The sequence below is a fragment of the Melopsittacus undulatus genome, chromosome 9, assembly GCF_012275295.1.
Source record: "Melopsittacus undulatus isolate bMelUnd1 chromosome 9, bMelUnd1.mat.Z, whole genome shotgun sequence".
Taxonomy (NCBI): domain Eukaryota; kingdom Metazoa; phylum Chordata; class Aves; order Psittaciformes; family Psittaculidae; genus Melopsittacus; species Melopsittacus undulatus.
The window spans coordinates 17,598,593-17,615,060 of record NC_047535.1 but is presented as its reverse complement, the minus strand read 5'-3'; the positions used below and the strand labels follow the sequence as shown (position 1 = coordinate 17,615,060).

The 16,468-nt window shown below is 38.0% G+C and overlaps 1 protein-coding gene across 1 annotated transcript in view; it reads right to left on the bottom strand.

Moving 5' to 3' along the window:
* The window catches only part of THSD4 (thrombospondin type 1 domain containing 4), a 252,659-nt gene extending 237,102 nt beyond the window's left edge, over positions 1-15,557 (bottom strand). Inside the window, exons 1-2 of the mRNA XM_005145668.3 lie at positions 15,496-15,557; positions 11,536-11,605 (exon numbers count right to left, since the gene is read on the bottom strand). Of these exons, the coding sequence (XP_005145725.2) occupies positions 11,536-11,605; positions 15,496-15,524 (99 nt within the window). The 5' untranslated portion in view covers positions 15,525-15,557. The remainder of the gene's footprint in view (positions 1-11,535; positions 11,606-15,495) is intronic.
* Positions 15,558-16,468: the final 911 nt, after the last annotated feature.

Genomic DNA, 16,468 nt, shown 5'->3' with positions numbered 1-16,468 from the left:
CAATAATATTTCAGGAACTCCCATCTAATGTGGAATATTTTAGGAGAGGAACAGATCAAGAGCACAGGCTGATTCCCAACCAGCCAAAAAATACTGCTATAGTTATACTACCACTTTTACCCACCCACATTAATGCTTCACAGAAAAAAAGCTACTCAAGATGAGCCCCCCAACCCTACATTCACAGAAATTACCATCAAATCCAGTAAAAGACAGAAGAAACTTTTGGTCTTGGGTGTTCAGTGCCACATAGCCCATACTCACCATTGAGCAGCATAGGGAAACCAAAACAAAGAAGAACCCCAAGGAGAGGTTCCTCTTGCAGGAAACTAGGAAGGATTATAAAGGGCAGGGACTGCTACTCTAAGGAGAGTTAACCCCTCAAAATATGCTAAATATTTAAGTATCATGACCTTGTGGTTGGCAAGGTATCAACACAGCTGGAAGTTACAACCACCCATCCCAATCTTCCTAGGTACTTGCATCGCAAGCTTTACTCATTCCTGCAACTAGATATGTCAGGATTTCTCAGTCTTCCGTGCTAGGCAGAGCACTCAACTTCGGTGCACATAAATCAGATGCATTTTCATTAAATGCATAGTTTGTCTGTTGCTTCCCTTGTCCAACTGGCTGAATCACAAGTTTTCAAAGTAGGCTTCCAATGTCCGATTTTTGCAATTATTAACATGCCAAATATTCTTTCAAATGAACATCCTTTAATAGTTAATTTATAGTCTGAATAATCTTTGTACCAACACGCATACATACAGAATAATTCAATTAGGAAACAAAAAAGGCACTGTCCACAAACAAATCCTTGAAACACCTCTCCAGCCCTATTTGAGTATGTAGCTACCTCAAAATGAGGTTTGCACAGACAACTTTGTCTGACTGTACATCACTTCTGCCCCCTTCAAAGGATAACCTAAACTCATAACTTCCATTAATAATTATGCCTCAAACACTATTGTTATAACAGCAAAAGATTAACATCTACATACTTCGCCTCTAGTCACAGATAACCTGCACAGTCACTAACTGAACTGCAAACCATCTATGCCAGTAAGCATACATTACTGATCAACTAGCTATAAACATGGCAGGCTTTGGTGGAATGTGGTTTGCAAGCACAGTTGAATACACCATTACAGTATGAAAAGGCAAGCCAGAGCAGGACTTGTGGTGCTGCTGTGTAGTAATCAGTTGTGGTCTACATAATCTAAAACATTTCCCCACTCTGAGGTTGCTCTCACACTTCAATCACCAATCACAGAAAAAACCTACATTTAATTATAACTTCTGAATAATAAAAAGCATCTGCATTAATGTCTTACGTTGCCCATTTCCCCAACGTTATCTGAAAACAGAAGCAGATGTGTCTGTTTTTAATATGTGGGTACCCCATTTGGCATCAGCCTTTTAAATCCATTAGTCTGTACAACCTAATACCACATAAAGTCAAAATTATGAATAACATACAACAACATCTTGGTTTCTGGCTGTTACATTTGCTTTCAAATCCAGTAACAGAACACCACTGGTTTACAGTTTGACCAACTAAACAAGCTACTCTTCAGTCTGTGATTTTTTCAATGAATATTCACTGTTCATACTTACACTACACATTAATGTATCTCTAGCAGAGATACAAAATGGTAATGGTGATACACAGAGACACTCTTCTGGCCTGGCCCTGGTCTGCAGTAAAATTTAATTATTATCGAATTAATAGTTCATTATCAGAAGTCAGGTTTCATCTGTATGAACTATTTCTTACTTATTTTTTTAAAGCCAAAGACACTCATGCAGGCAGCAACTAAAATCTGTTCATCTACAAGCAACTCGAGTCACCACTAACATAACAAATATTTCGTTATGTAGAAATGGAAACGGATATAATAATGACAAGTGTTGACCTGCTGCAGAGAGAACTTTCTGACTGCCAAACTTCACTGCAGCAAGAATTGTTTCCAGTAAAATGGTACTTTAAATGACTGAAGGCAATGTAAAGAAATTTCATACCATTTAATATCCACAGTAAAATAAATATAGACATAGCATAAGAAGGTTTAATCTAGCTAGTCAAGTAAGAACATAATAATAAAAATAAACAAAAAGTAACAGTATGTCTTATACTGATGTACAAACTCATCACTACTTAGCTATAAAATGACAACATTTTGAGATGGGAATTTTCATTAGCAAATTAGGTTATGCACTTTTATTTTCAATCAAGGTCTGTTTTCTTACTTTGAGAAAGACGGGGATACAGACAAATCTTTTGAGAAGATGACGTGATTAATGGCACAATCTACTCGGTTCAGATTGTGTAGCCTACTAAAAAGGACTGACTAATTTGAAGCTGCTTAGCTTAAAAATGGAAAACATAGGGGGCAATCATGAGTCTTCCAAATCGTTTACATAAAAAAACCACCCAAGAACCGTTCATTTTCTCTTTGCAGCAAATTGTTCTCCAGGTCTCTCCCCAAAACACAAGTAACACTGCATTTAAATTTAATCAGAGGTGATCCAAATTAGCTAGCAGGAAAAACTACTTAGTGGAAAGGCAAACAACGCACAGGAACAGATTGCCTGAGTAGATCCTGGCATCACAGAGGCCAATCTCAAATCCCTGCCTAGAACAACTAAGATATAACCAACCCATGCCTTGGGCAGAGGAGATGAACTTCGGGCCTAAAGGGTCACTTACGTCCTGCTGTCCTGTGATTTCCCAGTTACTGTGTAGCCAGTAATGGATTCGACCACAGCACTAGGATACATCCAAGAAATTACAGCTAGCTATGGAAAACAGCTGAAGTATTCCAGATCACCTCAGAAACATCACATATTCAGAGATTCCTGATGCTAGGTCCCCTCCTCCTCTCCCTTTAAAACTCAGTCATTAAACAGCACACTTTCTTAAGGGAAGAGTTTGCGCCTGCACTGGGAAACAAGTGAAACACATAGTGAATTTTCCTTGCCAAGTTAAATCATGAAAGTAATTTCATTATTAAAATCACATAGCCTGCAAAAGGGAGATATCAACTTACCCACTTAATCTACTTTCCCACAGTTCATGATTGATTCCTTCTGTAGGTAACCTAGTTATATTCATTCCAATTATAAACGCACTGTCAAAAAGATTTCTATCTACAGCAAATAACCAAATATTTTGCTCTACAAATTCAGCTTATCTTCCCCCTCAATTTCACTCCATAATCCTAGCCCTTTTTTACCTGTACATTTTTCAGTTATACAGCAAGACAAAGTTTGCAAGTGGAAATAAGACATTTCACTAGGTAGAGTTGTACAGTAAACATTGTAAAGAAAAGACAAGCTTTCAGTGTGCAAATGCTTGCGATTTCTACATCACCAATAATTCCTATCAAATTGCTATCAAAAATTCTTTAAATCAGAAATTTTCTTCATAATGGCTGTTATGCAGTAAATATCTTCCAACCTGCCACCTTTCTAACAGTGAGTGGCAAACTGAATTGAGGGTAGGTGTTTAGAAGGGCAGCCGCAGGGACACTCTTCTTCCTTTACACATCAACAGTTCAGAGCAGAGCATACCAAATTTTGAATGGGCTAAAGAAAATTGTAATTTAAACTTCAGAACCTGCTCAAGTGTAACATAATCATATTTCCCTGCCAGTGTTGTAAAACACATCTATGGAACTGGTTTAATTCTTTCACCAGTCCAAGCATCTTAAAGGAATATTCTTCCAGTATTAACTCAGCTGACTTCTAATAAAGACCATAGCTATATAGCGACAACAATCTCCCAGCAGAAAGTCTTTACAGTCCGTTTTATAGATGTTAATTTGCAACCACCATATTTTTTATGCCTCTTACAAGAATCATATGGAACATTGGTGGCTTGATAAAAACAATCTACCAAAAAAACCCCAAAAACTTGCAGATAGCTTCTCAGATCTCTCAAGGCTAGGAGAAAAATGGAGCAGAGGCCAAACAAAACATCATGACACAATGTGTACATGTCTGCTTGGTTAGTATGCTCAGCTATTTTAATCCTTCAGTGTATCTTGGAAGCCTTTAATCAGAGATGTAGTAAACCATTTGAATTTTACAGTACATGGTAAGTGTAAATATTACCAGCTTAAACGATTTGGGTTTCCTTTCTTTGTATAAAAACCCTGTCTGAACATCTGTGCCTGTGAAGATTAAAGGGCTAAAAAGCCTGGAAATAGAAGACCTTTGTATTCACAAATCACTGAAGGGAGTTACAATGCCTGGAAAGTTTAACTGCCCCTTCAACCAACTCTGACCACATCTGAAGAAACTTTAACATTATTTAAATAGTCCAGAAAGTAAACAGCTCTGAAAAAAGTTCAGAACAGTTTCTGTACCAAGAGAGCCCGAGGCTTCCTTCAAGTTTGGCTGAATTTTTTCACACCAAGACCACCTCCATTGTGCTGTGTGAGACTAGTGTTTCAAGGAAGAGGTTTCTTTTTGTTCTTTTGTGGGGCCATTAAGTACTTTCAAGTAAACATATGGGTTACTCCTGACCTCACTTCTACCAGGTCCTATACATTCCCTACTTATCTACAGTGGGACTGCTTCCAATTTACAGTAACATAAAGATGACAAGGTCCTCACTATATCACAATTTAGGCTTCTTTATTTTAATAAACTATTTCCCCAACGCTGACTATCACCTGTGACCGAAATCACCCAGCTTGTACTACCCTAGGCCTTTTCCAGGTCAATTATCTTCAGCTGTGACAAAGCTGTTGCCACTCTATCATATTTCTACACTTAGAAAATTTCTTTGGGATCCACATATGGTGGAAATACGGACTTTATTTATTCAGTAATTGACTTAACACCTCTCAAGATCTCTCAGCGATTCATCCACCCATGACTCCAGAAACAGAGAGGACAAGCTGTCATAAAATAGAAAGCAACATTCCCTAACAGAAAAGCTCATCTGTGAATCCAAAAAGCCTCTCATCTTTACCATCGCTCTGATACAAAGCCAGGGACAGAATCAGCATGCAATACTGCTCTGAAGGAAGATGAGAAGCTTATCTATGACCTTGTAAGCTCACCTGCTCTGGAATCCAACCAGAACAAAGATCCTTTCATTTTTTCTGAGACAAACACAGAACAAGCTTTAAGCTCCTCCTCCTCTGAGCTTAAAGAAGTTAGTGGGTTTTAATTAAAAAATTAAAATAAATTTCAGAGGTCCATGACAAATCAGGTTAAAAATAACAAAAGCATTGGCCTTGATTTTTCAAAACTGTATTTACATAAAATAATGTAATCCTTACCCTGTCTCCTTTCCCCATACAAAAAAGAATTTTATTTCTTAACCATTTTAATACACATCATTAAGGACAGGGAAATAGTAACAATGCAGAGATAAAGAAAATTCTTTCAGCTGTTGTTCTAAATATTCCATTGCTTTAAAAGTCTAATTTTAAAGGAAAAGTCTTGGTGTGGACTTAATCATCTCTCCTGTTTCCTAAAGATCACTGTAATTAAAATAGCAATATTATTAGGTAGAAAGGCTTTTACCAAAGTTTCAATGAATGCAGTGTCACAGGTATCTACACAGTTAAAGTCAAGCAACTGTGCTGAAGGCATGCAGATATACTGACCAGTGAGAACTGCAAGAGGAATACGGACTGCATTTCAGATGGTAGTGTTTATGGAATTCGTGTATAAAAACACAAGACAGCAGATATCTTATAAACAAGAAAAACAGTACAATAAAAGAAAAAAGCATGACACCTGCAGCCACTTGTTGCCAGGACCATGTACACAGCAGCTGTACACAGATACATTCATGGTGACTAAGCTGCTCTAGTAAAATTGTTTAGCACATGCAGCCCAGCAGGATAAAATCATAGCACTTGCAGCAGGCCTCTTAGAAAGAGCTGAGCTCCAGCTCAGCAAGTCCTGACAAGTTCTACATTTCAGTCACTGTTAACCTTAAGGCAGGGCTTCGCCCTACCTGGACTGCAAGGAAGAACACAGCCTTCTGTTGTTACATGTTTCTACTTCTCAGGATATGTAAAACCAAGGTGGTGACTCGCTGTGGTGGAGATCCCATGACACTCCTTAGCACCATTAGACTATTAGGCATTAGCCCTGGTGTCCTGGCCAAAATCCAAGTTTACATATTAACTACTTTGTCTAACCCCAATTTCCTGCAGTGTTTCAAGGATATAGTAGACTTCATGCTTCACATTTTACTCTGTTACGGTATGTTCAGATGTATTAGGCAGCTGTTTCCTTTTCAGTTAAAAGAATAGTGACTTTTATAGGGTGCGATAAGGTGAAATAGAACTGAAGGAACATTGTCATTCACTGTCATTATTACAATATAAATGAAGGTGTAGGGTCACATTTATGCACCAAACTTCCTATATGAATCCTAAAAATGATATCATAGTCAGATTTAGTAACCAAATTCTTAGTCACTTGAAAGTGCACTCTCAAAAGTTAACACCCTCTTTGTGCAGTCTCACTCTACCTTCCCACTTACACGTCCATGATGACCCTTCAACTAGCATATTCAAATTCAACACAGGCTGGGGGGGGGGGATGTCAACCACACACATTGTAAAGCATATTCATCTCCAGATTTTGTAGAGAGTATAGCCACATTCACTTCTGTTCATAGTGACCTTGTATATTTAATAGCAAGAGATAACACCCAGTTTATTTCTTCTTTAATTTAGAGCCACCATAAAGAAACAACACTAAGCCCAAACAGGCTCAAAAGTCTTGAACAGTATTGCAGTGCCCCAGTGAAATGCTTGCAAAAATAAATCCGGACAATTCTTCCATGCATTGAAAATCAGTTTGTTAAGATACTGTACTTTCATTGAAGTCAATACTAATCTACAGCTGAGTGACAAAGATAGGCATAAATTCAAAGCAGCTCAGTGCTAATAACAGAAGCAAGATGATAAAAGAAAGCAGTATTTACATCAGAAATTCTATTTGGACAAACTTTATTACTATTTGCATTACCAATTTTACTAAAAAAACAAATCTAAGGCATAACTACAGCTCACTTTCTTAGCACAGCAACATGATCAGTTAGAACTCTGCTCGGCAATGACTTATAAAAAACTGGGAATACAGACTTAAGTGGTTGTCTGGGAGAAGCACTGTTATGTTTCATATCTTAACCTTCTGTTCATCACAGTATGACACCTACGAGATAAAGTGAATTAATATTTATTCAATAAAATAAGCATAGGAAGGGAGAACAGAGGCCTTGACTGCATGATGAGCAACTGGAGGGCTATTCATATGGCTAGCACTGATGGACAAGGAAAGTCAGTTGTTTAAACATCAAGAAAGATTTCAGTTTAACCAGTTTCAGAAAGCTTTGATGATTTTTAAATGCAAGTGGCAATCATTTGGTTTCATATGACATTTCCTCTTTTTTTTTTATAATATCAATGAGCATTTTGGCCTTATGGAGAAGTACACCTGATCTTTAGAAATTATGTACCATTAATGAGGAATAAGTAAGCTGGATCATTTAAAAAAAAAAAAGCCACACCAACCCTCCAAGAACCCGCTGACCAACACCATGACCCCTGTCTTCAGCAAGAAACCATAAAAGTCTTTTGCATAGGAATTTTTATTTCTAACTAATGAATATACCGTGTATTCGGATTACTGTCAAAACTCATGCTATTTACAGAGATAAGATTAACAAACAGAGCAGCACCATAAGCTCAGATAAATGAAGATTTAAAGATACTCCCTGTTTTCTGGTTTTGTGCACTTGTGACAGCAGAGACCATTTTTAAAGTAAATATTCACAAAAGCTTCTATATAAAAATCAGCCAGCAGGTATTTCTGAAACCAGAAACTCTGTATTGGTCAATTCTGCCTTTGTATGACAGACAAGCTTCCAAAACTTTCATTATAAAATCTAAAAGCAGAAAACACTGACCAGTCAAATGCTAAAAAAAAAAAACAAAACCAAAAACACAACAAAAACCAAACCAAAACCAAACTCCACACACCCAAAAGGCACCATCTTATCAGCTAGTGTTCAAAACACTTCTATTTTTATAGCCAAGTGTAAGTTTCCCCAGAGTAACAAAAGAAGGGGACAAGTATTGAATTTAATATGGGGATGGAGGGTAGGAGCTCCTGAAATCAGAAGAGTTACAGAATAAACTGCAAATAAGAACAAATAAAACTTTCCCATCTCCTGTCATCTCCCCAGGTCTTAATTCCACTACCTGCACTTCCCCACAATGGAAGTAATTTGCCTCAATTCTTCTAGCTAACAGTCCCCAGACTGTCATACCAGAAATGGATTTGTGTGTGTGCATCTGAGGAAAGCAACCTGCTGAGCTGCTCTTCCACATTCTGCTGATGAGATTTCTCTTTAAAAAAAAAAAAAAAAAGATTAAAAATTGCTGCTTGAGAAGATAAACTCCTTTCTTCGTGTTAAAGTCCTAAACATACGCCACTAAGTCAGGAGTAGCTAAAAGGTACTTTAAGTACTTTAAATATACTGAAGCTAAATAAAAACTCTTACAAGAAAAGAGACAGGAAACTACAAACAGATTTTTGTTCAAAAATCTACATTATATCAGCCTCTCTGAAGCAAGTATGGCTTTAAACATGGATTCCAAAAAGAAACAAAAGTTTAAAATCTAGCAAGAGTTTAATATAAGCATAAAATAGTATTTCCTGATAAGCGTTCTCAAGTCCTAAAAAAACATCTCAGCTATACTGTGGGTGTCCAGAGGCAGTTACAACTGCATTTCCATCAGTTGCTTTGGGGATTGTTCTAGGTTTTATTTCATTTTCCCAAAAGTTTTAGTGTAAGGAGACCTAGGCTATTTGGAAATATTTTAATGAATTATTCAGCAAAATACTCAAGCCCAGTTCTCTAACTTTACTTCTCTGTCCATAGCTTTTAGAGGAAAAATAAGTATATGCAGGGTACACAACAGAATTCAAACACTCTCCCAACACTACACGTTCAAGCATTAATTGTGCACACGTGCTTAAGCTACAAAATAAACATAAAATAAGGATTGGGGTATAACGTTATGCTTTAATAGAATTCATCTCTAGTTACTTGGTTTCCACATACTGTACCCTCTGAAGATGTGTATGAAAGTTACCAAGCACCACTTTTGTTATTCACTACAAGGGTAAAATGACATATTCTTCATGGAATCCTTCCCTCCTCTCCCTTTTTTCCTGCAAAACTGACCTCCTCTCACACAGGACCTCTGCCAAACAGCAGAGATGCACACAGAAATACATAGGAGATGCTGTCTGGGGATGCCAGCAAACACTTGTCCAGGTTTCTGCATTAAAAGAACAGGAACAACTTTCAGAGCTACAAAGCAGAGAACTCAAGCTCAGTTACATACATGTCTGACTTGGCCTTCAGAGCTGCTCTTGTCTGAAGCAGATAGGTGTGTCCAAAGGTTTCCAAAAAATTTAATTAATACCGACTTCCAGTCTAAAATACAGTTTGGCATGAACAGAATCCTCTCCCACAGAGTAAGAGCCAAGAATGACAGCCTTGGAGCCTGTATGAGGCCATCACTAGAAACTTCTGCCTGTCTTGTCTTCAGTGAAAAGAACATCCAAGGTGCTCACTGGGCCCCTTAACACCATGCCTTCAGTCCCTTTAACTAGTACAGAAGACACTCTAGACCTCTGGCATTTCTCATTTGACTGAAAACAATCTGATTTTATAAAAATTAATTCTGGAGTTTCACAGGATGAAGCAATTGTTTCTCTGACTTAGTCTGTTTTAGTTAGTAGATTTTCTTCCCCCTAAGGCCATTTGAAAGCTGGATTGCAGCATCTCTCCACTGTCAATGTTACAAAAGAATGCCTAATTAGAGTACCAAAAACAGAGCAGCGGCCTGACCGTGTCAACTGCACAACAAAATAAAGGGGACCTAAACTATTGAAAAATACAACATTGTTAGGTTAAGGTTCATATTCATATTCAGGTTAAGAATAAAGGTCTTGGGCAGCTTGAGAAATGCTGCAGGCTGGACCATTCCATTTCAAACTGCTTCATTACTGACCTCATTTAACTTGTCTTACAATTAGGCTGTACAAGGAGTTGAACATAACAGTTGTGTTTTTCAGGAGCTATAACTATCAGGTTTTTAGCCCATACCTATGGAGCTACTGTCCACAAAATTTTTTACCCTAAAGACAGCACAAAGAAGGAAACCCCATAAACTTGCCTTTTACTCCCTTAAAAAGTACCATTTAAAAATAAATATACATCTTGCATTATTATTTTAAAACCTTTAGTAAAAAGCAGAATTGGTTGTGTTTGAATACCAATTTAGAGATGAGGACAACACTGATATAAAGTCACAGCACACAGAGATCAAGAGCATTCAAAGGGTCTCCCCTCAGGTCTCTGGTTGAATCACCAATATTTACACATCAGTCTTGACAAACAATTGTCCAACACATTCACAGAGACTCCCATCATGGAAATTCTAAACACTACCCAGTCAATATGATTTGTTCTTCTTTGTATCCTTACCCTAGGATTTTTCTAACAATAAACCTAAGTTTCCTTTACCCCAGTTTAAATCCATGTCTTCTCATCAATTCCACCGCAGACAGAAAGAATAGCCTTCTCCTTAGCCCTCATAAGTATCTGGAGATTTTATCTGCCTCTCCCACCAGTCTTCTATTCTTTAGATTAAACAACTTGAATTCATTAAAATTTCCCTCAGAGGTAAGATTTTAAAAGCTCTTGAAAACAACCACTGCTCCTCTGCTGCTCTCCAAACTGTCCACTGCTTTCCTGAAAAGACATGCAAAGACCTAACCTAAATATTCCAGCCAGAATTCTGAGCAGGATGGAAGGTGCACCATGCCAGCATCTATGATGAGTGAACCAAGCACAAGAGCACAAGAGCAGTTTTCAGCTCTGACCTATAGCAATTTAAATCTAGCAACAGAGGTTTGGGTCCAACTTCTGTTTCAGACATATCCATCACTATAAGAGCTACCTATAAGCAAATAGATGCTCGTGCTAATCTGTGCTTGACCACTGCTCTCACTGACACGAATTCTTCTTCCTCTTTGTCTTTCATGATAAAAATTCTCCAGAGCTTGAGTAAGCTGCCACTGACCTATTTGTGACTTACAACATTTTATACAACCATTCAGCTAATTAACTATGATGAGCCTCTTTCAACCAAGTATATAGAATCATAGAATCATAGAATAGTTAGGGTTGGAAAGGACCTTAAGATCATCTAGTTCCAACCCCCCTGCCATGGGCAGGGACACCTCACACTAAACCATATCACCCAAGGCTTCATCCAACCTGGTCTTGAACACCGCCACGGATGGAGCATTCACTACCTCCCTGGGCAACATGTTTATAATTTTTAAAAAGAACCCCAAAAACCATACACACACAAAAGCCACATCATTCCCAGAGACTGCATTGCTTTATGCCTCTTACTCCAATGTTTTCTACATTTAGCTTTATGTACATAAAATCTGAACATTTTTAATTCTTACCTTTCTGTGTTCAATTGAAGGCTGTGGGATGACAAACTGAAATCCCAGCACTGCTAGCGAACTGAGAAGTCTGAAAAAGCAAACAGGTGATATAATTACCACTAATAAAACCCACATATCTACAACCTATTGCAGGGCTTCATATTGCAAGAACTTATTTAGACTCTTGAGTACCATTACTAACCAAAGCAGATTCACTAAACTGTATGTGACATTCTTATGACATTCTTTACACAGCTGACTGTACCAGTTACATACATCTAGTTGTCTCCGTATCAAGTAGAATCCATTGACAGTATTTCACATATATGTTTAAATTAAAATATGCTTGGCAGTTCACATTTTAACACCTCACCATTGGTGTCAAACTGACATATGCTTTGCAAGTTTTCTAAAATGCTAAGGAAGATTTCACCCAACTGTGCACTAAGCCTGCTTCTGGTTCTGGCTCCTCATTTTATAGAAGAACACTCCACCTCCAGCACACAAGACACATGTAAAGAATCACCACGATTTTGCAGAAAAATAGGTTCTTCCCCAGCTGCCTAACACTTGTAGAAACTGAATAACCTAATGGGCACAGAAGATGGAAAGTAGCAGACACAGCTCACCAGAGACTCAGTAGAAGCAGCCAAGCATCACCCCAGTCCCCACATCTTCAATCTGAAAGGAGTCATAATGGGAACCAGGCCCAAACAAACTTTGTTCTGTCAAACCTCACCACTGTAATGACTCCTAGGAGCATGTTAGAAGTTAGGCTCAGTTAGCTTAGTCCTTTGTTTGCTTATAATTTGCACTGGAGACTGATTTGCTGCCTTGTAGCAAGGTCCTTCATCAGAAAACACAGAAAGGTACAAGCGTAGAATCAAGGTATCTTTATTTCTACCAGGAGTTTGAGCTTCCCATCTACAAAGAGTATGCTTCGCACCCTCTATAAAGAAGAAAGCTGCTAATGATTTGCTGAATTTAAATGCAGTAAAACTGATGGATTTGGATGCAGAATACATCTGAAAACTAATGGACCAGACAAAATCCAGCTGTGCTTCCCACTCTCAGCTCCTTCCTTCACTCTCTACACAGTAACCGTTTAAATATTTCTCATTATTTTAGGTATTTTCAGAGACAGACCTCCTAAACAGAAAGAGGTTTTTTTTTATACTAATAGTTTCATTACCACAAATACCTATATTGTTACACTAAGACGAATGCTTTTCTTGAGATTTCTATGTTTGTTTTTGCTAACATACTGCAAAAGGAACATTAGGTAAGTATTGATTGCACACAGCCTATCATCACTTCATCACCAGTCTATGCCCCTCTCATAGCAATAAACCATTCAAAGGTAAGAAAAAGTCATTACTTCCTTACTGCCACATCAATTTAAGAAAACAAAACAAAACAACAATTGAAACACTTCAAAAGTCCATTGAAGAATTAAGTATTATATTTCACAAAGCTGTCATTTATCATGAAGAAAAATACAGAGGTAACTGAAATCAGACAGTGTAGGGCACTATAAAGAAACCATAGTTAAGAGTCAAAATGTGAAGTTCAGAGCAAGGCCCAATAACACAACGTTGGGCAGAAGCCAAAGGCATGAATGAGGAAACTGATTTGCCAATCACATGTGAAATCAAAGCTAGAAACAGAACTCAGACCTCCAAAGTGCAAAATCACAGCATCAAGTCTGACATTAACTGACCTTCATATCCTTTCTCCAAGTGCTCAAGTGATCCCCTAACTATTCTCAATGAAAACATAAGATGCTTCTAAGTAGCCAGAGCACAGACTGAGAGGCACAGCCCCTGCAAATTATATTTAATATTCTCTGCAAATTCTATTTAACTTCCTTGCCAGAATCTTCCACCCCACTCCCTGGTCCCTTATGGCTTCTGCTCCCTATAATCCCTCAGAGTATGTGAAAGAAAGCTCAAACTTTGCATAAAGAAATGAATGCTTTCATCCTCAAACAAGAGTCTTCTGATCTGTCTTAAGGTACAGATTTCCACCCGTAAATTCTTCTGAAATCATGCATAAGGTTGGGAGTTCTGAACTGAGTGAGAACCATAATCTTCAAAGCAATACTTACCAGATTAATATTTTCAGTTCCAAAACGCAAACTTTCAGTATATGTGTGATTACACCGTGTCAAGCTTTTCCTGACCATTCTTTAATGAGGTTGCACTGTAATCTCCCTTTGTATGTACATGCTCAAGGACAATGAAGCTAGCTTTTAAATTCGTTTCTGGTGTCTGCATTTGGATCTCTAAGAAACAATGGCATCAACCTATTATTTCAAACACACACAGGAAATTTGCCAGAAATACTGAACCTATCCTGAGGTAAACCTCTAGCTTCAAATCAGTGTGTGGCAATTTAATTTTTTTTATGTTATTTCCCTCAGTAGCTTGCTTTGGCTAACTTCTCTGGACTAGGCCTTTTTATTTGTCATGCTTGACTAACGTTAGCCCTCTCAAGCTACAAAAACATGCTTCTCCAATTTCAGTAGGTTTGTTTTAAGTATTCTTACTGTGCAGAAAAGCCAAAAAGAACAAGCCCCTCAAAATCAGGCAAAACTTTTCAAGTACACATGGACAGATCAGGTATCAATTGTAGCTGATCACTGGCTGTTTAACTCGGGCCTCTGTGTAAGAACCCTCCTTTCTGGCATAGCCCATGCTCTCACAGTCATGGCACTATTTGAGCCAAGTAACTAATTTAAAATAAAGTCAGGCTTTAAACTGCCGGTCTACCCAAGCTGCAAAGAGCAAACATGCTCACTGTCTTTTACTGGCGATACCAATTTCTGTTTAACTGGGGAGGAAGGGGCACAGAGCAAAGCAAAGTTGCATTAGTGCTATTGTAGGAGTAGCAAGAAAAAGTTGGCTGTTTAACACCTCATTTAGGAACACCTCTCAGAGTTCTTCCTCTGTCACTGCAGCATTAGCTCTCCACAAATGAAGCTGGAGGAGACCAAAATAGATTTCTTTCATGGTTGCTGTCCCTTAGAAGTTGTATTTTATGAAGGTCTCTCATGGCCAACTATGGATTGTCCAGGTAGGAGTGAAAGAATTTTATCCAAGTGATCAGGACTCTTGTCTCATATTCCTAACTTCATCTCAAATGACAGTCTGCAAAACAGTCTAAGTCTGGGACAGCTTGGCAGGAGCTATTCAGGAAGAAGTCTCAACAGGAAAGATAGTAGAGGTAGTGTCAATAATATCTGACAGATCCATTTTGATGTGGAATCTGTCCTGGCATATTAACAAGGATGCCAGAATTGCAATTCAAATATTGATGTCTAAAATTCATAAGAAAAGTTAGATAAGAGGTGTTACTGACAGTACCTCCACACAAATGAAAGAGCAGGCAGCTGTACCTCCTTGCAGGTCAGCTTTTGCTCCTGTGGCATCAAAGCTGCCTGTTTTCTCTGAATTTGCTTGCCCAACTACAGAACTGGACAGACCCGCTTAGAAACAGCTGAATGTTTCCTTTGTCAGGAAAACTGTCTGAAAGCTCTTTCCTACGTTTGCCACTGGTAACTGCTTCAGGAATGCAATATAGATTCCTGAATGAATTGCAGCACAGGTACTAAAACATGTAAATCAGTAATGTAAGCCCACTGACTGCAGTTCCACAGCCTCATAAGGAGAAAAAACAAACCACCAAAATAACAAGTTTCCAATAATATATACCATTAAATTGGCACACACTAACAGATGCTCTAAGCATAAACAAATGCCAAGAACTTTCTTATTTTCACTATCACCAAAGAACGCTATGTCTGGTATGCATGTACTTGATTATTTGGTCTTCAGACAAGATTTTTATTTATCCTTCTATGATACACATAATATTAACACTTCTAACACCAAGGAAAGAGACAACCAAATTTATATTTACTGCAGTACATTAAAAACATATTAAATAAGATTTTACATGTTTTATTGCATTACTTACCTCAAAGAAACTATTAAACTGTCTACCATGATCCTTTAATGTAAGGTCTCTTGAAGTGAAAAATACCTCTTCACTGCAGTACAGCACAATGCCAATCACACACAAATCCTGCAGAAAAGGAAGAGAAAAATATTTAACACTGCTTGTTTAGCATTTTACAGGATGTCTAGGAAACTGGATACAGACCTACATTAGTCATCTCTACCTCAATTCTTGGGACTTCATGGCAATTCATACTGGAAATTGAGTGTATGTTACACGAGTAGACCAGATACACCCCGTATTTTGCAACAGGACTTCAACAGTGACAAAGTGCTCTGCTTAAAGACTATGGGATGCAAAATCTTGATCTGATCCCCAAGGATGCAAATCTGATGTCAAGCTTGCTTGCCTTTTTTATCTCATACTCCTGGTATATCGTTTTACGACAATAAAGCAAACAGATTTATTTAAAGTCTCGTGTTAACAGGCTTCATAGAACTGAAACTGGGTTACCAATTTCTATTGTATAGTATTATTATCAATACACTCCCCATTCTGTGTGCAATGCAAGAATGATTCTTAAGTGAAAAACAGAAGAGCAGTGTTGATTCCCTTTCTATTACAGATGGCAAACCCAATCACAATGAAGTTAAAGGCTTTGCTCACAGTAGTGGAGGAAATCTGGCATTCCAAATCTAAATTCAATTGATCCTCATTTCTAAGTACCATCATTGCATCATGACTACTGCAAATGCACAGAAGCTCTACCAGTCCTTGAGAGAACTGTTACATAGGTACACTCTAATTTATTTGGAAATACTCTCAAATGTTTAAACATGTGGGGAATTCTTATTTAGGGTAAATTTGTAAACATATGTTGGACACCTAAAGTGCTGCACCAGAACTTTCAGGCGGGAAAGAGATCCTAGCAGTAGGGAAATACCTTATAAATCCAGGCAGGCAGGAGGGGAAGGAAGGAAGATAAGAGGAA